The 22,690-nt window shown below is 35.3% G+C and overlaps 1 protein-coding gene across 9 annotated transcripts in view; it reads left to right on the top strand.

Annotated features, from left to right (window-relative positions):
- The window catches only part of LOC116166312 (homeobox protein abdominal-B), a 441,837-nt gene that overhangs the window by 373,282 nt on the left and 45,865 nt on the right, over positions 1-22,690 (top strand). For 7 of the 9 annotated variants that reach the window (XM_031481240.1, XM_031481238.1, XM_031481243.1 and 4 more), the window contains 2 exons: positions 346-392; positions 7,288-8,100. In XM_031481240.1, coding sequence (XP_031337100.1) covers positions 7,329-8,100 — 772 coding nt within the window. In that variant the 5' untranslated portion in view covers positions 346-392; positions 7,288-7,328. Of the gene's footprint in view, positions 1-345; positions 393-6,477; positions 6,880-7,190; positions 8,101-22,690 lie in introns of those variants that run through there. The other 2 variants (XM_031481245.1, XM_031481247.1) reach the window with 2 other exon arrangements.

A 22,690-nucleotide genomic window follows, 5' to 3' on the forward strand; every position in this document is an offset into this window, starting at 1 on the left:
TATAACAGTTGGCCGAATCCCTGTTTTAGATGTGAAACTGTTTAATCTAAAATAATTCCCACATTTATACGGTCAGGTGCTATTGCTATAATCTCCGGAAATGTCAGTACGCGGGTACAAAGCTGTTTTAATTCGCATTTTCAAATATACAATCCGTCACCATATTGGAAGATAAACTTATTTCGTATCCTGTACACATAAGTGTGGTTCGTGTTTGTTAACACCACGCATAAGATTGTCTATTTTGTGTATAGTTTACACAGGCACGATAGTTATGCTAAGATTGATTACAATTTCTTGTTTCTCTCTTACAGCCCTTAATTAAAAGTCCTTTTTTCTGTTTAGACTCTCGAGAGTATTCCCCGGATCTGCGCTCGCCGGATTCCACCAAGGTAAAAGAGTTTCATTTTGTCTGTTTAAATATTGTCTTAATCCAATGATTATGGAAATGACTGAAAAATTCCTAAAATAGTTCATTGCGGGCACCAGTATTTGCTCCGTAATACCGATTTAACTATCTTGAATTTTTGATCGATTACAAACTTTAATACCTATAATAAAATGTATATTAAGATTAATTTTATTAGGGCGGAATAAGGAATCAACATTTTCTGGAACGTCACATAAGCATATTGCATCAGAATGTTTGATCCTTCAACTTTAACTTCATAAAATGGCAGATTAACCTCTATTTTTTATCTAACGGAAAGCAAATGTCACAAAAATAAGTTTTATTATATATTTTTATTGCAGTTCAAGAAGGACTCTAACAAAATCTACAGTATATACGTAATGCATTCTATGCGAGAGACACTGTGGAAAATTCCGAACAGAATTTAGTACCTATACGTGATTCTTTGGCGGAACATACGCAGTCTTCTTAAAGTGGAAAGGAAACAATAATATTCCTCATTCATATGGCTGTAGGAAGATTCAATGTATGTTTACAAACCTTAATGGAAGACTTATACTTATTTACCATAAGCGTTGAATAAATAAAAAAAAATGATCTGCAAAGCTGCATCATTGTTAAACTGTTTTCAAGTTTTTAAGATCTACCTACAAGACACCAAAAGCAGTTTATGAACACCTACTCAATTCTTCTCCTGAGTGCGCTTCTTTTCTACCTACCTAGGCCATATACCTTATTATCTTATCAACACAAAACTTTTGGATCTACTGAAATATAAGATGTCCAAAAACTAAAAATGGTATCACGGACTTTATTTGGTCAATTAGGTAGTATCAAACGCGGCAATGCCGGCTCTTGGGGCAGGAGTCCTAGCCAATTGTTCTTCTACAACTATTTTTACTATGGGTATGTAAATATGTAATACCTATCTGTACATAGAAAAGAAATACCTGCAAGGTGCTCATAGAAAACCTGCACTCCCTAATAAAACTCAATGTTTTTACAAAAATCCACAAACCAGTCGATTTTTATACATCGAATTGTAATGAAAAAAATAATTCTTGCAACTTTTTAGACTGTTCTAGCGGCTGCAAACTCTACAATGGTTCATAACTTGGAAGGGGTCTCCATTAGTTATGCCACCGTTTACTTTTTCCAATTGATTAATTACTTGCCGAGAAATGGCGCTTTAAGGTTTAATAATTATTAAAAGCCCAAAAATGTGTAAACCATCAGAGGTTGAATCGCTGGCACTTAGTTTCCGGCACTGAAAACCTCGATTAACCCATAGCCGTTTTCACCAGTTGATGAATGATTTCTATGGCCCCCCCCCTCCAATTCTAAGAATAGCATGGATTTATCCCACCAGTAAAAATCATTTGAAGGCATATTTTCCTTCAAAATTAAAGAAGTAACTTTTCTCGCATAAAAACTTTTGGGTTGTTTTATTACGTACGTTATTACAATTTTTTAATTTTTTGTGTGGAAAATTAGGTACATAGGTACAGCTTTTAATACCTACCTATACAGTGATATTTATTAAGAAGTAGACATAGAGAGCTTGACTTACGTGTATTCGCAACCAAAATAACATAGTAAAACAAATAAAGATCTGGCTGTCACATAATTATGTAAGTTGAACATTGTTGCTTTGGCTTACCCTCCTTAAACTGTTACCGGCACTATACCAATTGACTAAATATCAACATTTTCTTCAGTTGAACCTACATCGGACACGAACTAAAATAAGAATAGGGAAGCCAAAGCAACAATATTCAAATTAATTAATATGACAGCCAGATCTTTATTTGATTTAAGATCTTATTTTGGTTGCATAAAATTAGGCGCCCTTCAGAAGACAAAAGTAGGCATAGGAAAAAAAATACACATAAATCCATATGTCTACCTCGTAGTAAATATCATTGTATATTACCACTACCTGCCTGCCCGGAAACGCTACAAACAAGACCGTTGCCAAAATTGGTCCAAAATTGACAGTTTAAGGACACCAAGAGTAGAATTCGTTTGATTTTCGAACTGATTGATCGCTTTCAGCTAAATTTTTAATAAATTTTTTCAATATATTTTCACCTTATTTTTAAAACTAAACTACATATAGGTACTTATATTATACATAAATAAAGATGGTATTTCATAAAATGAGGAAAATATTTAGCGGTCTTCTAACATGTTGTCTCGCGTAGGTACATCACCCCCGGTAATCGTATGTCTTTTGCCGCATCAATAATTCTCTCCAAGTATACAAATCTTTGTTCTATAACTCCATCAGGTGCAACCACTGGGAGAACACGAAGGCGACGTTGGATTCAACTTTCGACCCAATAATCTCAATAAGGTTCAACATCGGTGTGTAGGTCCCAACCTTAATAGTGTTGCAGTCGTTGCATTGATATAACTGGTTCAAATCTTAAGTGGCACGGAGGCTATCGTAAACCACCAAATTTCTTCCCAGTGTTTCAGTAGGTAATGATGTCGCCCATACGTTAGCCAAATTTGCGGTAAATGAACCTCTTTGCTGCTCCATTTTTATAACTACTGTTGACGAAATTGCTCAAATTAAATATATGTTGAGTCCACTTGTCGCTGATAGGTGCTGTGTTGCTCTGGACTCGAGGACGCCCTCTTGTTCGATGCCAAAACAAATTTGTTTCGTCGATCCAAACAATTTGTTAGCCTTGCTCTATGTTCTGGTTCAAAGTCTCTACATATTCTGCTCGTTTCCGTTTGTTGTCTTCTGTATTCATGGTGGCTGATTCATAATGTTTTTGTTTTACTGTCCATTCTGCAAGGATTCAACCTAGGATTCAACGCATTTTAAATATGTAACAGGTTCCAGCATGATGGTTGTAACCGAATTACTGCATATCTTGATGGTATTGCAATTTGACAAATTGCACAATTAAGTATCTTTTAAATTCATGATGTTGAACATTTACACTCACTCACTTTATAGTAGGTTATTTTACTTAAGAGTTAACGTTTACGAACCTTGCCCACCAACGCAACGTCAACAAAATCACATCCAGAGGTATTTTGATAATATATTTTTTAAAGGAAATTAACGAATTCTGCATTACTCTGAATAACAATTTACTGCACTATATCTGATAGGTACCTACAGGTACAAGTTACTAAACTACCAAATTTACCACTCTTCTGAATTGCATTTAACTAATCTCAATTACAATTAATGCCTTCTGAAATATAACTCACGCGGTTTCTGAGTTACACTTGAAAATAGGTATATAGTGTTAGTATCTGTCGACATGTTCATATTACAAGATCATGGTGTAATCATTCGGCACTACAGGGGCTGGTGCATCCTCAACGAAGATGGTTTAAAGAATAAGCTCTATCCATCATTGCGTGAAAAACGACCGTAAAAGGGTGTCTTGTGATCTTTCACCAAAATAACGCACCAGTGCATTCGCACGGACAAGGCCCCATAGTTCTCTCGTGAAAACAACGTTTAAGTGATTTCCTATGCTCCCTATACTCACGCCTAACCTGGCACCTAGCGACTGTTTCCCACGACAGGTCCCCGTGCCCCAAAAGTCACCATAGTAGTGCCGATCTTACGTCATGTTCTTATATAGTGATCAAAACGGACTCCTAAAGAAACATCTACGCACTGATGATTGACGGTTTTTTGTGTCAAATAAAATCTCTTGTAAAAACTCGAATAAAAGGAAAAGTGAAAGAAAATCGGATAAACAAAAGCAAAGGATTAAACTGGAAGAAGTTGATAGCGGTTCGGAAAAGAGTTTAGAATCTGAGTTACAAAGTGAACTATATAGAATGATCATTATACCACTGTGAATAATAAATTCTGATAAAGACTGAAAAATTAACAAATTTGTGGGAATTATTATGCCGTTTTTTATAACCAAATGTGGTACCTATATTAGAAAAGAACCTAACGAATATAAACAGTAGTACAAAATGAATTTCCTGAAATAGGAAAACAGGACATTTCTGTGGCCAAAGACTGAAGACTACGATGTGGTACCGAAACAACGGGTCCATTTCAGTTATGAGCGGACAAAATTAGTATCTCTTGATAGGTAAATAGTATTAATTACGTATACAGAGACACCGTTCGCTGTAATTTATTAATAAGTCTTGCTCAATGTTTTTAATAAGAATTTATTAAAGATGTTTATTTGTATTTGAATTTTTTTATTACTTTGTATTGGAATAAATATTGTTTGTTTATTTTGGTATAGTAACTTCATGTACCTATTGAACAAATCAACAATTGTTTATGTAGCTAACTCTTATTTTTTAAACGCCGCACCGCATGTATTTTAAAAACTTAATGTTGATAAAGAGAAATCAATACCTACTTACCTACAACAGATAATTTTAGTAAGGTAAGAATTATGGGGAATTCAGAGCATTAATTTAGGTAAGGAATAAAAAAAAATGTGTAGGGGAATTGAGAGCATTGTTATAAGGTATTAATAGGAAATAAAAAAATTAGGAGGAATTAAGGAATTAAAGGGAAATAAAGGGAATTTTTTTAAGAAAGGTATTGGTGTAGGTACAAATTTTCGCTCGGAGGAAATTTTTGATAAAGTTTGGGTGTTACTTTTTTGCAACATGAGATTGCATCGCCTGTACCTACCTATGGTATTTTAATCTGCCGTAGATGTAAACAAAAATTTTATAAAGAAACGCAACTCATGTAAGCATCACGATGGGAAAAAGTTAGAGGCGTTTTTCGATTCCGGTCATTTGTAAATCTATTTGTTTTAAATTGAATAAAAGATGAACATTGGTTACAATGCCTACATACAAATATATTTAATTATGTAAGTATACCTATACCCTCACGTTTTGACCAAAACGCGCAGACGTGAAGTGTATTTAAAAAAAAGTATTTAAAAATTATCAAATAGGTATTTATAATCATTGGACTGAGACAAATTAATAAATTTTTATTTAGTTAAGTAATCTAAGTTATCTGGATAATGTTGACACACGCGGTAACATAGGTATTAACGCACACCTATAGCATATAAAATCACAAGAACTGTGACTGTTCAATATTACCATTGTATTCTGGATCATGATTTGCTTAAGATTGTTTTGATTCCCTTTACATAATATATGAAGAGGGAGGAACGGATCCTTAAATGTTTGATAGTAATAAAATTTAAAAATGTATGTATATTGGATGGTTTGTATGCCAGAGAAGTGCCGCATTAGGTTATCCAATTTCCATGTGACAGCAAATCGTTCATGGCGGGCATCGGAGCACAACGAATTGAGCTTTCATCCAATATGTAGTTAGTGACGGGCGCCGCACTGCAATATTGGCTCACACCCCCGCGACCAGGGCGGAGATATGCGCCATACTATATATGCACTACCATATTTGATGTGGCTGCGTACTAAATACGAATCCCTAATTGTGTTAGTTTCGATGACGATTTGTCAAGAAGTTACCTAATGCCTTGTAAATGAAGTGGATATCAGGCCCTGCTTTCAGTAACAAAAACTTAAAAAATACGGAGTGATCCGTGATCGACTTACGAGAGCCATTAATTGAAGTATTTATGGTTTATTCATAGATCATTAAATCATAACAATTTGGTCGTTAAAGCAGAACTAGAAGCGATTTGGTCGTGAGAACAATACATTATTATTCTAAAAGCGAAAAGGATATCAGTTATTAATTAGTTAATTATGCACAAAGTTTTGTTAAAATTTGCTAATTTGCGGCACTTTGGGTTTTATTAGTTGAGAAAATGGCGAAAGGACACTTTAAGTGGAAAACTAATTTGGCAAAAAAAATGTAGATATAAATTATTTTCTTGGGCGTGCTCACCGAATCCAAAATTTACTGTAATTCACCCCCAAAAAGGAGAAATAAAAAATTGCATGTCGTATCGCGTATCCTTTTCTTGGAAAGCTCTAGCACTTTACGATATAGAATAAGTTGGTCTGCATTGATACAAAGCTCTTATATCGCGACTGTTCTCGGAGATCGCCGCTAGATCGCACGCGCGTCGCCGATCAAGAGCCGACAGTATTAGGCGCCAGGACTGCGCGACTTCAGTATGCGTCCACAATCTGTACGTTGATGTTAGTAGCGTACGAGTGTGAATATAAGATCGCGAATACATTTCGCGTAAAAAATTCTTAAAAATCAAAAAATTTCGTGACTTCTAGTTGACCACGTAATTTTTAAATTTGAACCGGCAACATTAGAAAAACTATTCGTGGTGGTCTACTGCAGACCCCTCACCGTGAAACACAGTGTCAGGTCGTTTATTGTGACGCGCTTATTGTTAAAAGAAGTCTTTAGTTCCTTTATTGGGGGTTGTCATCTTTATCTTACTGACCCATCATATAAGGGGCAAAAAGCGTTCTTGTACTGTCGTAAAATGGTGGTAAAGGGAAATTGACTAATGCTTCCAACATACATATCTATCAAAATGGTAACTATCAATTAATAAATTAATGAGCCGTTAAATTCCCTTACGTTGTGCAGTTTTGATTTACCTTAGCTGTGATTGATTAGTGTAAAATTCTGTGACTTTTATCAATACTGACAATCTTAAGCAAATTTGGTTGGACATTGAGTGATATTTGCCTAATTAAGGGCGAACTTTAAAAAAAGTTTTATTTGTTTCATAATTGCTGTTACGCATCATCCCTCTTCGGATCTCTACGTGTTTATCCCTTCAACGCTTGGCCCGCAACTGTGTATTCCGCGTGTTTGTGATCCCCGCCACCTCCGATGCTGTGATCCCCTCGCGCGATCATCATCCTCACCATCGCGGACCCCGTGGCGTGCGCCGCGCCCACCCTGTACGACCATGTGCATCCCCCCGGATCCTCCCCAGCCACCGGAGCGGGGACTTCCACCGGGGTGACGTGGTGGTCTATGATGAACGGGGGATTATACGAAGAAAGCCCCCCGCCAGCCCCCCAAACAGCATCGACACCTATCAGCAATAGCGGTATGACAAGTCCAGCTACTGCACCTCCACACGCGGTAACCACATCGGCAACGTCGAGCTCGTCACCTTCCAGCGTTACTAGCAATAGTGGATCTGCAGGTCCATTACACATACCTGCCAAAAGAATAACATCTGGCTATGGGGAGTGTGCGGAACCGAGCGTCATTCGGCATTCGCATCACGGGCAGCCTTGGAATTACTCACCTTCAGATAACCATCACGCGGGAGCAACAGCATTTGAGCCCACTGTCGGTTTAAACCACCACCAGTATGCAAATGCCCCCACGTATTACAATTTAGCTGCCGACCCCACGGGCGGCAGAGACAGTCGAAAAGCCGGTGCTCTGTCGTTTTGGTCCCCAGCTGCCACGGTAGCTGGGGGCGGTACTCCAGAGTATAAATACTCAAGTGTATTAGCAGCGGGACCTAGCGTAGATCCTGCCGTATCTTCCTGTCACCAAAGCTTTTCGTCTTCGTCATGGTGTAACTATTCACCCTATTCCTCAGCTGGCCGGCACCATGTAGACGCTCATCAGCCCGTCCCATACCAGACACCGTCAGATGAGCGCGGGCGAGTGGCCGCGGCTGCTGCCATGGTAGCAGAAAGCGCTGGGTTTGCTCACCCTCACGATGGTGGTTATGGACTAAGAAATTATGGACCGGAACCTGTACCTACCGGACCATACCCACCTCCAGGTTAGTTTATTGCCTTTTAATAATCATATAATTTGAAACACATTTGCGCGTACCTACCAAAAAAATCAAGAAGACAAAATCTTATTAAATGCAGCTGCAGAATGTAACGATAGATGGCATAGGATTTACAAACCTAACGTAAATAGATTGTATCTGGCATAGCTTACGTAACGCACCAACACCAGAAACATTTACTCGGTTTAGAGGGGTCGCGTCAATGGACCCTCGCATAGAGTGGCATGAATGAGGTCAATATTCGATGTAACACTGATGGAATTGGGATTTGCTTTCTTACGTCGCGCTTTAAAATCCAGTTTTTTTCAAATATACATAATAAAGCTATAAATTTATAGCGACATCAATGCACTTTCACTGAAGCTTCGGTGAAAAGTGAAAAAATTAAAAATTAAGCCTGTTTGTATATGCGGCGTGATACATTAAGTGTGCAATTCCCAAAAAAGCCATAAAAGCGATTTTAGGGCTATAAACCAAATTATTTCTATTTATAAAGTATTTTATAGACGTGTAATAATAATTAATCGCTCCTCATTCACATTTTTAAATGACTTCATTGTCTAGGTCAGTTTTATTACATAGTAAAAGTAGAATAGTAAACTGCTGTTTCGCGCGGTGCTACTACATTTGCAACTGCATAACAGTTAAATTTCCTTCTACCGGGAATCTGCACGTTGTACATAAAAATCTGCGGTCTTAAATTCAAATTAACTTCGTACTTTTTATTAATAGCATATTTCGCGTGCGGATCTTATTTACGCGAGCGCTAAAAACGTAGGCATATGTCGGAGATGCAAGTTGCCGCACGGACCCGAATATCGACCCCAACATTACAACAGATGACGTCACTCCGCACTAACGTGACCGAACAGCTGATTGTCACTTGTCACGCATTGGGCTTGTTTTAGGGTTGTGTAAGCTCGGCGAGCACAAGTGGAAATCTGTTGCTGAAGTTTTAAAAATATATCTTAATTTTGTTTCTTATTAGTTGATGTAATTATATAAATTGCCATGATGAAATTTTAAATTAATTAATTATTTGATATTCGATTTCGCACAAACGTATAGAGGTTGGCCAGGTAAAAATGAACAGTCTGAAATTAGCCTTCTAGTTAACTGAGATGATTTTTTATACCTACCTTGCTATCCTTACTAGGTATATGTTTCATAAAATTGTGCCGATTCCTATATTAGCGCCATTTACGGAATAATTTGTTTTGGTGATTTATTTGCAGCACTACTTTACCCTAACGTACATCAAAACTTTTTTAAAATTGCAAATTTTTGACTGCATTGGTACTTGGCAGATATGTAGGTACCTATACCTATAGATATAGGTAACTGTGAAAAGTATCTTTGTGTTGAGTAGGTTCGCTTGGAGATTTATTTCAAATGTGCCTACCTACCTACTATAGCTGCTTTTTAAGCATCATTTTTTACTGCATGACTTTCTGATAACAATTAGGTTACCTGTACTTGGTAGGTATAGCGTATAGGTAACATATTCTTTGAAAACCTCTCAACACACGCGTCCTTGAATAAAGTCAAATAGTTTGACATACTTATACCGTTGAATGTAAAATTTTTCATTCAACGCTTACCTATACCTACCTAATATTTCATAAAGGTACCTTTAGTTAGGTATATAATACCCGAGGTATACCTATGCATACATGAAACTTGGAAGTGAATGTTTTCGTTGAAAACTTTCCTGAATTTTTAGTTATTCAAGATTCTCTTTAATTTTATAATCTTTTTAAAGTCATACAACTTCTGATGGCTGCAGCGGAAGTCGCTTTTAACTTCCTTATTTTAAACCGAAAATGGTTTTCACATTTTAAAAAACGAAGCTTGAAGGTGATAAGTGTATGCGACAAATCAATTGTCAATGTAGACTTTGACAGTCTACTTCTTGTGCTTCCGTTTATCCCGGAAGCGCTTGCGAGTAATGGGTAAATAAAATGCGCATTATTGAAAAAAAAGGTTGCATTTTTGAAAAATCGAGATATCCAAAAAAATAGTGGACAATATCTATGTGATGGATGATAAAATCTGCAATGAAACTTTCTCGGAAATCCAAACATTAAATAATAAGTGGGGCGGTTTAAAATAAAGAAGATAATGGCGACTTGTTGTATGTTGAATGACCTTGACAATATTTTAAATTGAGAGATAATTTCAAATAATCCTGACCTGCAAAAATTCATAATTCTGAATTTTTTCTGTTAACGAAAACTTCTATGTACCATTACAGACCATGTATTATGGGTGTCCCAGATGGCCTGGAATTTGCAGATAATCTAGGCTTGCGCAATAATATACCCTGTGTCCAAGGTAAGGAAGTTCATCATGGGGATTTCCGAAATCATAGACCATACAACGATGGTCAAATTAGGAAAAGTTCCGCAATTAAACAGTTATTACTACGCTTTAAAAAAACCATAAAATTCTGATTATTTCCGATGATATGTCAGAAAAACCAAAATTTGCGGCTTTCGTTTATATATTTTACACAAGCAAAAAGAAAAGTTAGAAACTGTTGGCTACCACGGGATAGTGCACCCGCCCACCACGCCCTAATGGTGCTATTTCTATTTTCCAGGAAACTGGAGCGATAGGTATTCTTACACAATTAGGATGTTATGCTCGGGTGCACCATCCTGTTGAAACCAACATAGTTGCCAATTTTTGTTTTTTTTGCCGTATGTCGTTGTATTCGTAAAAAAATGCTACTCAATACAGTATGTACTTTTTTTACTGACCATATAAAAAAATAAAGTTGATGATTTCTCCGAGACGAAACGTTGTATAGAAAATCTCTCAACGGTGTCTTGTAGAGCTCAAAAAGTGACAATGAGAAAGTATTTTTTTTGTATCTCTTCAAATAACATTACAAAAAAATAAAAACGAAATCGGAAAATTTCGATTTATCTGGCATATCTTAGGAAGTAATCGGAATTTTCTTCTTTAAAACATGCTAATAACTCTAATTGCGCATCTTTTCTCTAATTGGACCATTGTCGTATCTTCTATGGTTTCGGAGATCTCCATGATAGACATCTTGGACATAGATTATCAATATTAGCGGCTATTGATATCGATATTGCTGATTATCGACATTGTCAATTATTGATATTGTCGATTGTCGGATATTGTCGATTGTCGGTATACAGTGTGTCCCAGATCGCGTGGGATTGCATGGGTAACTTTGTTATTATTAAAGATAGAGAATTGGTTAAATGGGCAATGTTTTGCAGTTTTGGATGTTTATTTAAAATTTCCTTATGGAAATTCAAAATGTCGCATAGGTTCGACGTAAATTCAAAAAAACTAAAATTGGTCATTTCCTTGAATGTCTTATATCATCGAAAGTATAAGAGATATAAAAAAAAGTTTTATATAAAAGTGACCGTCTTTGATACGATTAATTTAGAATTGATGTCAAAAAAAATTCAAGATGGCTACTTTTGAGGAACATTTACCAACTTCCTAAAGTTAAATGGGCGCCATATTGGATTTTTAGATTACTTGATAGATTTTTAAATTCTCTTTTCAACGAGCTATTATAACATAAGATTCAAAATAAGATACCAGTTATATTAACGGTTTTTGTATTTTAATCAAGTAGTCTGTGACGAATAAAAAAAAACAAAACAAAATCTATTCGAGGCAACAAAACAGTGAAAATAATTACACCAGATGAAAATAATTACACCGGATGTTTAAAATACTGGCCATTATTAGTGAAACACACTTCAAGAGAGTTCAGTTTAGGCAACGTGTTGCCATTGATGATTATTATTATTATTGTAGTGGTAGCTACTTCCACTTTACTTTTATTTTTTAATTAAGTACTTACTTTTATAATGTAATGTACTGTACATAATTCGTGAATTGTGACCTGAGCAGCCAGTTTGTTGGTAGGTAGCATAAACTAACCCTTCCTTCGAAACATACGTTGTCGAGAAAAATCCTTTAAGGAAGTTTATTGGAGAATTTGTAAATAATGGTGAGCAGTTAAAGATCCATCGAAGATTACCGGTGCAATTACATGACTTCCCTTTATGCCATAAAATACATTAATTTAAAAAAATATTACTTGATTTCAGCGTGAAACTACAACATGTAGGTTTTCCTGTGACGAGTAGTGTTCATAATGTCGATTTGAACACTTCACAGTTAGAAAAATAAGATTCATCTGTCCATATACTCGGACTAGTAAAACTGTTAGTTTCGATATTCTTGTGGATAAACCACCTGTGACCTGGGACAATGCATCAATGGTAATACATTGTGTAAAATAAAGCGAAGTGTCTTGAAATGTCTTTAACTGGATAATGGCATGACTTTTTTCGAGGAGATAGTTTGTAGTTATACCACCATTTGTAGGTATGTAAGTATGGATAATAAGTCAATAAGTGATGTTATAAAAATCAAATTTTTCTAGACCTAATGCTTATATAAAATTTTGGAGGGAGTTGTAATGCCCAAACCCCCCCTCTCATGAGTGCGTCCCTGATTTTTTAAACATCTGATGTAATTATTTTCATTGTTTTGTTGCCTCGAATAGATTTTGTTTTGTTTTTTTTAATTCATCACAGCCTACTTAATTAAAATATAAAAACCGTTGATATAACTGGTACCTTATTTTCAATCTTATGTTATGATGGCTCGTTGAAAAGAGAATGAAAAAATCTATCAAGTAATCTAAAAATCCCATATGGCGCCTATTTAACTTTAGGAAGTTGGTAAATGTTCCTCAAAAGTAGCCATCTTGAATTTTTTTTTGACATCAATTCTAAATTAAACGTATCAAAGACAGGCACTTTTATATAAAACTTTTTTTTATATCTCTTATACTTTCGATGATATAAGACATTCAAGGAAATGACCAATTTTAGTTTTTTTGAATTTACGTCGAACCTATGCGGCATTTTGAATTTCCAAAAGGAAATTTTAAATAAGCATCTAAAACTGCAAAACATTGCCCATTTAACCAATTCTCTATCCTTAATAATAACAAAGTTACCCATGCAATCCCACCCGATCTGGGACACACTGTATGTTGACGAAGGAGGGTTATAATGATAACATGACTTTATGATCGTGCTTTTTGAATCACTCTAATTTATTTTACCGCCAAACAAATCACCTTACGGGGCTCTGTCTAAACTTAAATACAAAAACTTACTTAAAGAAGTGTTTGTTTTTTGTTGTGTTTCGCGTTAGGAATTATAAGTTATGTAAAGTTCGCAAGAATTTATTCTTTGTGCACTTGTATTCAATGGAACTAATTTTCCAGAAAATTTGTCGTTATTGAAAAAGTTAGCTAACCGGAAAGTATTTGCAAATTATCATTTGCAAACTTTCAAGCCAGTTTACGGAGCAGTAATCATTTCGGCTTCGATATTTTGTAGATAAACTGAACGTTCTCGCCCACATAAATTCCTTTGTTTCTATAAAACCATTTCATATCGTTATAGTAAAAGGCTATTTCGAGAAAGAAAGATTATATACATATAGACCCGTAACAATACGAATTCCTGAGGGAGTGAACTGGAACGTTGTAAGGATAGCTCGAATGATCCCTCACAAAAAAATCTGAATCTTTATTGAAGTATCCACCTAATAGGGTCGAAGAAAACTTGTCAGGCGAAGTATCGCAAAAAGAAACTCTTAAATACTTTGCCATTGAGAGAATAAAATTGAATTCGGTTCGATTACAACAAAATCCGCAAAATGATTCTATTTATCTTGAGGAACCGTGATACCTAATACTCCAGACAATTTACTAAAGACAGATTTTGGCTAAATCCTAAATTATGTTTCTTTATACTGCTTATGAGCGTGCGCTCAGGACAGAATAATTGAGGATTTCTTTTTGCAACTTTAATTTGTGTCATTTAATATTAAAGAAGTTGACTACCTTTATTTTCACATTGTAGGAAAGTCGCACTGAACCGTGCACGTGAAAATTGTTCTTTTTGTTCGAGTCTGAACTTCTGCAATTTTATGCAATTCTGCATTGTAATGCAATTAAAGTACTTAAATTTGAATACCTGTCAAGTCTTTTTAATTGGACTAAAACATTTCCAACATTTAATAAAGGTCGTAACGTCTGAAAAGCAAACACCGGTTGTTCACTCTCGATGATCGTTTGTGATTTCCTTAATCGGTTTGCACAGATTGATTTAATTTAAATATTTTAAATTCTATAATTCGTCGTGCACGAATGGGTTCTTTAAATTTTTTATTACTAACTAGCTGTCCCGACGGACGCTGTCCTCTTTCCTAGCTATGCATACCTAATCAATTTGAACTGGAATAAATAATAACAAAAAATTATTTCGAGAAATTCGCTATGCCTAGCGCAGGTACCACCCGCTCCACCTGCGCATCGCGATTCTGCCCTTTTGTCTAAGAATACCAAATTTGGTTCCAATCGGTTCAACCGTTTAGCCGGAAAAGAGATTTTGACACAGTTGCTCCAAAATCTCCCCATCTCTCCCCAAAATAATAAAAAATAAACGCACTCACTTCTACGTTGCTTTTGGCGATTCAGAGCTAGCAACGTACCTTTTTTTTGCTGCGCCAAATGCCGTAATTTGAAAACAATTGTTTTATTTGTGGATATGAGTAAAAAACGAGGTAAAAATGTATAGAATCTGGCCCATTTCCGGAAACCAAGGAATGTAGTGGCTCTGGTGGCGGTACCAATGGCGTCAATTTCGCTTGGCAACTGGCGCAACATAATTCCGAGGCTTCAGTTTTAAACTTAAAAGCCTTGCAATGTGGATACACAAAGTTCATTGGTCTAATAGCAACGATTTACTGTAAACTGTAATCGATTGTTACGTTGTAATTAAATGCAGCTCGATAGGGATTAAAGGGGACATTTCTGCTCGTCAGTTTGACTTACTCGTATATACCGGGTGGTGCACGGGTACGGGTGGTAAGTAGGAACGTAGAGATTTAACATGGGAAATTAGTTTTATGCAATATCCTGCCCTCCTGTACATTTTACAGAAAAAAACTGTAGAGTGTAAAGGTGCATACAAAACAGTTTTACATGTTTTACATTAAGCTTTTGGTATACCCGCAAATTTAAAAATAAATTTCAACATTTCTGTTATTAGTATAGCAATTCATAAAACAACAAAAGTCATGGCTATTGCTACTAATAACAGAAATGTTGACATTTATTTTTAAATTTGCGGGTATACCAAAAGCTTAATAAAACATGTAAAAACAGTTTTGCATGCACCTTCTAATTCTGAACAACTTTAAACTCTACAGTTTTTTCTATAAAATGTACAGGAGGGCAGAATCCGCAGAATATTGCATAAAACTAATTTCCCATGTTAAATCCCTATTCCTACTTACCGTGCACCACCCGGTATGTTTGACTTGTAGGATTACGAATTCTGCGACCTAAGTTGGTACCTTTGATTAATAATCAAAGGTTGGTACGTCTAATTAGTAGCATCTTGAAAAAACTAAAATTCAACTGAAAATAGAAATTAACTCCCTAGTGTTTCTGTATAACTATGTATACCATGTGTTTAGTCTATCAACACTTACCAAAAATGAATATTGGGTAGGTATATCAAACTTTTCATAAAATAAAAAGGCGTGAATGCGGTGAAATAACATCAACATTTCTCAAAAAACTCACTGAAATCTGGATAAACTGTCCGATCGAATTGACAGCACAGAAATTAATTTTTTGACGGATATATGCCGATCGACGTAGCTGTTAAAACAATTGCTGCCGCACCGTCAAACGCGCGATGTTTAAATAGTCGTGAAGTTTTCTCCAATTTTCCAATTTTCTGCGCGATTTTCTTAGTTTTTCTTGCCGTAAGAACCTTCTACACAGTATTAGAAAACTTTAAAAAAAAGATGAATGAAATCGGTAAAGTCGTTCTAAAGTTATTGCGTGACCAGAAAAAACAGGGGTTCATTTTTATATATAGAGATTGCACTTAACATTTTAACATTCATGCTTTTTTATAGTATCTTAAATTGCCTCTCTAAGACTCTAGGATAATGATTTGATTAGGTAGGAGAGACCGAGGCTTAGTTGTCACAATGATGGCTTCAGTCGCGTCATTACAAATATTTAAAGTTACAATAAAATATGTAAGTAAAAAAAAGTAAAAAATTTTCAAATAAAGATGAGACCTCTAGCGGCAATAAAAAAAAACTTAAAAGGCTGATTAATTTCTGAAATAAGTATAGTAAGTTGTACCGTTTAGCAGGGACCCGGATCGAACCGAAAACCGGACGGAAACCGGTATTTTTCTCTGGACCGAAAACCGAACCGTAACAGTTATTCCTTCAGAAATGGAAACGTATTGAGAACCGGAACCCAAATTACTTTTTTCGGTTCTTTTCGGTTTTTTACGGATCTTAACAGGTTATTGGAAGTTGAAGGACTCACCGGCAACCACCGTTGATAAAATATTACTCTATCATTGCCATCGGTGGATTATAAATTTTTAATAAAGTGTCGAAATTGAAGGCATTACGGGTGGCGGTGGCCCTAATTTAGCCACTACTTAAAAAAAATAAAAAAGGAGGGACGAGGTTTTAGAAAATAAAATTTTCTGTTTTTTATTAATAAATTAAGTGTAAATACATATTTCCTTCATCTTCCTTTATTCCCCTTGACGGTATAAATTAGCTACACTGACGATACGTCACGTTTTGGTATTCATGACTTTTCCTTCACACCTATTAATTAACAAATCACGTTAATGAATTTTTTGAATGCCATACTTTCTGAAAAACTAGAACCGAAAATAACCGTTATGGGCCGAAAAAAATGCGCAGAACCGAACCATTATTTCTTTTAGAAACCGAAACTGAACCGAAACCGTTATAAATATTTTCGCTTAAATATAAACAGAACCGGAACCGATATTTCATTTGGGTCCGGATCTCTGCCGTTGAGTGAAGGCTAAACCTTAGAGAAAGATAGAGTGAGGATTGATAATAACGATCGTAAAGTGAAGTCCACATTTGTTTGTTACTTCACCGAAAACTAACCTATAATTACCTGTGAAACGATATACTTTCGTGTGTTTTTTGGCTATTACTTCCGTGCACTACAATGTACCTGTCCATTAATGTTTCTAATCGCACACTTCGAGACTTAAAAGGATCGCATAAACACGAAAATGAAAAAAGTAAACAAACTTTGCATTCAGTATGATCACTCAATCAACAATAAAGAGGTCATCTTGATCTGTTGTCACACAAGATTTCCAGATTTAAAATGTGTCCGGTGCAATATGTTGCAACTATAATTACAATTATAAATTGAGTTTCAAAAGGATTTCTTAATACACAAGAGCTTCGAGGACTTAAAGTGTCTCCACGTGTGACTATGCAACTAATAAATACAGTTTAAAAAAGCATATATTAATACACACAAGAATTCCAGGTTTGCACAATGTGCATACTGTGTGATTTTACAATCAATTATAAATCCAGTTTCAAAACCAGCTTGTTGTTGAAGGAGAAAACTTACAGAGATAGAAAGCGAGACATAAAATGTGCCTATAGTATAATTATGCTGCCAATAGTAAATTGAATTGTAAAAATCATCTATTGACACACAAGACTTCCAAGGATTTAAAATGCGCCCAGTGTAATTCCGCAACGAAAATACTTCTCGCTTTAAAATGCAGTTGCTAACTCACAAGTCACAATTCATGATTGTTGATCATACTCTCAAAGATTTTGCTCATGCAACTGTTTATTAAAAAAAGTGTTGGGTAGTTTACAACTACTAAAGTGGAAATGATACACGAACAAAGGGGTTAGTAAATCTAGCAACTTAAAATAAATATTCGAAATGACTACCTTCCTGTTGGTGGCAACCTGGACTTGCTAGTTTTTATTTTGGTATCAGTGGAAATTTTGTAGTTTCGGCTATCCCAGGCTAACATTTGTTTATAAAGGTGCCGTTTGAAATTAAAAAATATGACATTTGGCGAAAGTCAATGAAAAATTGTCTTTTTTCGATAAAGAACCTAAAAAACATTATGTGAAAGTGAAAGGGGTCTTAGGCTGTTCCTCAATTCAAAATTTAACCGCCGCGGGCGCGATTTAGTTTCTCTGAACAAAAAATTCGAAAACGGTGAAATTTTGAGGAAAAGGTAACAGCGAAATCAAAGCTAGGGATATAATATGTTACATAAAAAAACAAGTACCTACTTATCAAGTAGTTTCCAATTTTTCAATAAAATATGGGGTGTGCCATTTAAAAAAACGTAAGTTTGACACGCCACTGGAATACATACAGCACACAACTGGTAACAAGAAATATTTTAGAAACATGGCGACTGGATTTGCGCACCATTTTGCTCCTTCATTTTCTTCCATATCGTTTCTGATAAAGGAATTATGATCTGAGGGGTTACCCTCTATAAATAATCACATTAAAATCATTACCTACAACACCAAATGAGCAGTGGGCATTGACAATTGCATTTTAGTGTTTTGTTCGACCGTAATATGTTATTTTGAGTAGTGTAAGTGAATCACTGTAATATTAGCATAAATTATTGTTATTATTATTAACGAACTCCTAATGAGTTTATAATTTTGCGGCATCTGTCCATCCGTTAGCACGATATCTCAAAAACGAATGGATCGATTACGATGAAATTTTGCAGGTGGATTCTTTATCAAATTTGTAGAATGGAGCAATGTAGGCTAAAATATAAGGAAGGCCCTTTGGACATCTCCGTTAGTTATGAACCGAATTGCATGAAATTCAAAATGAGCATAGCTCTAGCCATATAATACTTAATGCCAAGCCAAGCCATACCCAGGAGCTCGTTTACTATATTTGTTTTAATTTATTATTAAAATTGCGTATTTTTTCACATATTTGATTTGTTACCATTATCAACTTTGTGAATGTTTTATTTCGCTGAAAGTTCAAACTGTCATCAATCATTTATAATTAACTGTCCGACCAGAGCATTTTTGATATTTACTCTATGTCAACTCAATCTTAATAAATGAATATCAGAGGTTTATTTGTGCCTGAAGAGAGTATTTTGGATTAAAAATACGCATTCATGTCATGTTTTAACTTAACGTTAAATTAGACTGATATTATTATAAAAAGTACGTATGATTATGTGTTCTTTGAGGGAAAATAAATATTGCGATAATAAAGCATAAAATCGATTAAGTAACTAATTTAATATTGCGATTAACTGCATTATTTTACAAAAGACCAACTTTAGAATTAATTGGGAAACTTTATTATAGGCATCTCATTTTACCAAGATTGTGACAAGATGTCTGCGAGACAATTTATTTACGGTGCCGTTAAACTGATTTTTGTATGGCTTATTTACTATTTTCCAACGATCTGCGTTTCAATGATTAATTTCAAATTCACAGCCATCCCTAATTAACATTTTAAGTAAAAAAGAATGAGTCGAATTAAGAGTAATTTTTCAAGCGTAAATGGATTGCGTTGTTTCATTGTGAACGTGGTTTGAGAGTTTATACTATTCTATAGTCTGCCATACTTGGGTATGAGCCACTCGTGCCACAAGATAGTCGACAGTGGTATTACAATCGGTCGCATTGTAACACTTGTTTTTCAATATATACTCTTCTACAATCGAGCAGTTCACATAATTTCCAAAAATTTAAATTTTTCAGTCAAATGAAGATGTCATTTACTCGTTGTCATTGGATGCTCTGACCTCTGAGCAATGCATATTTGATTTATAGTTAATAATTGGAAGAGCAAGCGTTTTTAAGCGTTTTTTTTACTTTGTCGCTTATGATTTATAGTTAATAATTGGGAGAGCAAGCATTTTTTTTACTTTGTCGCTTAAACTGACATTTCTCGAAAAACATGACGTTTGCGTTGTCAAATACGAGCGCAAATGCCTTACTTTGGATATCGATTGTAGAAAAACTACTTTTGGAAGTGTTCCAAAAACGATTGCTACATATCTGCAACTCCCTAAACCGGGAAGGTACACAGGGCACAGTTTTCGGAGAAAATCTGCTACGTTACTTACCGACAGTGCGGAGCCAATATTACATCTATAAAGAGGCATGGAGTATGGCGAAGCACATACATAGCGGAAGGTTACTTGGAAGATTTCATTGAATCAACAAATAAAATTTCGAGATCTCTACTGGGTGTGGAAGACAAAACGATGGACGAAGTTGGACCATCAACAGATTATTCAAGTTTAAATACTGTTCACATTTCGTCTTTTCCAGATTGTCCAATTTCATTCAATAACTTGTCCAATTGTAATTTTCAATAATGTTGTAAGACAATAAATGTAGTTATTTTCATAATAAAGATGATAGATCTGGATGCGGGCTTTTAAACGCTTTTACAGGCCCACGGGCTTTATACAATAGGTACTTTAGGTGCGTCATAATGCCGACCGCATACTTTTTGCTTCGGCATGGATAAACAGAATAATGAATAGTGCAAAACGGTATGTACATGTATGTAAATGCCTAGGCATTTTGCAAAATGCCGGATTTCGCAGTTTGCCGGTAACATATACACACATGATACTTGATAAATTGCACAATGCACAATAACTACCTACATACGAGAATTTCGTTTTGCTAATAGTTGAGATAGAGAACATAATATTATAAAAAGACAAAATGTTACAAGATAACAAAATTAAGTTCGGAATTATCTAATGTAAATCAGAAGCACTACGTATATAAATGCAACACTTCATAAACCCTCACCGTTTGAAAGCCTTTATGAATAGTTTTCATTAGATTCCTGTTCCATACAATTTTCAATTACACAACCTTTCTCACGATGAATATATCTTTTTTAAGTAATCCACTTAGGCCTAATAATAAAGCTTTTCACCTTAATCTCCATTCAAGAGGAGGCACTCCACTGGTTTTCAACTCCAGTTATATGCATGTTAATTTCAAAGGCACAAACGTTACTTACTTCAATGGATTCCTTCAATCAGTTTTGGTGAGACCTTTATTATTTTGCATTCGGAAAAATATCACATCCATTATGAGACAGAAATTTTAATTAATATTTTTTATTGAGCCATATACAAAACTCTAAAATGTTCTGAAACGTATTTCAAATACAGAGCGATCGTTAATCATTGCCTGTACCGCTCTTACGAAACATGATATTTGCCGCAACACAAATGATACGGTAGCTATACTAAACATAACCTTAAAATGTTTATTAAAAACAATCATGTAAATAACGTTTATTATAGTTTCCAAATTATTTGAAATTACATAGCAAACATTATTTTGTAACTGAAACGTGATTTACTTTCTTCTACAAATTCAATAATTAGCAACAGTTGAGAATTACAATAAATGTTCGAAGTGGTCACCCCCGTTAAGGACACACAAACCCACTCTCTTCTTCATGTTTCCGAACACTGCATGAAATTGCTGTTGTGTTATGTTATGAACAGCCCCTTCTATAGCTGCACCACATACCAAATAAAAAGTAATTTAAGGACGTTAGATCTGGTGATCTTGGCGGCCAACGATTTCTTCTTCGTGGCATTATCATGTCATCGCCAACCACAGGCCTATCTTTAGAGGATGAAGCGGAGCTTCCTGATAAACATGCGGGTAGTTTTCGGAACTAACGTATCTACTAAGGTGAAACTAAACCTCATCCGAGAAATAACTTGCTGTCATTTCGTAGAGTTTCATTAAAGCAATTGCCATAATTTACACATTTTTCAAAGTCGAGACGATGAAGTTCTTGTAGCACGGTTTTTCTTTTTCCTGGTTATTTTCTGACAGGTTCCGTATGACAAAGCAGTCTGTTGGGATAGCTGTTACAGTAGCTGTTTTGTTCAAGACGAGCACGCACATCTTCCACTATCGCCTCGTTTGCAACTGTTGGGCGACCAGAGGATTTTCCACAAGCAATACTTCCTGTATCGTCAAATCGCTTAACTACACGAAGAATGTAAGTAAGTTCTCGTAATCAACGCCATGTTCAGGATACCTATGCCTCTCGAAATTTCTTCATGCACAGGCGAGTCTAATACGTCCAAACTCCGTTTCCGTCTTTTTTTCCATTACGGAAATAGGACCGAAAAATCAGCTTATTTTCTTTCAAAGTAAAAGGCTTGTCGCAGAATATTACAATCTAAAACGATAAATAATAAAGGCATATTATTATTATGGTCGGTGTTTCTTGTGAGAACTCAGGTCTAGCCTGGTTAACTAATCGCACGGATTAAAATCAAGTAACGATTAGTATCTGTGTCTGTGTCTGGTGCAGTGTTATGTAGGGTCCTTAAAAAAAAAAACACGTGCATTGGCAATCTAGGGATAGTATGTAATTCATACTTACCAACATAGCTATTGATTGGCACAATAGCCAACGCTATCAGGACAAAACAAAACAAAAAAAATATCATTATAATAATTCCTGTAATTTCATTAAATGGAGTTTATTGTGTAAGTGTTTCTTTGGCTTTGCGTTTGGGTTGAATACGAGTGGGTTGTGATAACGTGGTGTATTTCTGTGAAGAAAAATGAAGAATATTAT

This window comes from Photinus pyralis, unplaced genomic scaffold, assembly GCF_008802855.1.
Source record: "Photinus pyralis isolate 1611_PpyrPB1 unplaced genomic scaffold, Ppyr1.3 Ppyr1.4_LG3b, whole genome shotgun sequence".
Classification (NCBI taxonomy): domain Eukaryota; kingdom Metazoa; phylum Arthropoda; class Insecta; order Coleoptera; family Lampyridae; genus Photinus; species Photinus pyralis.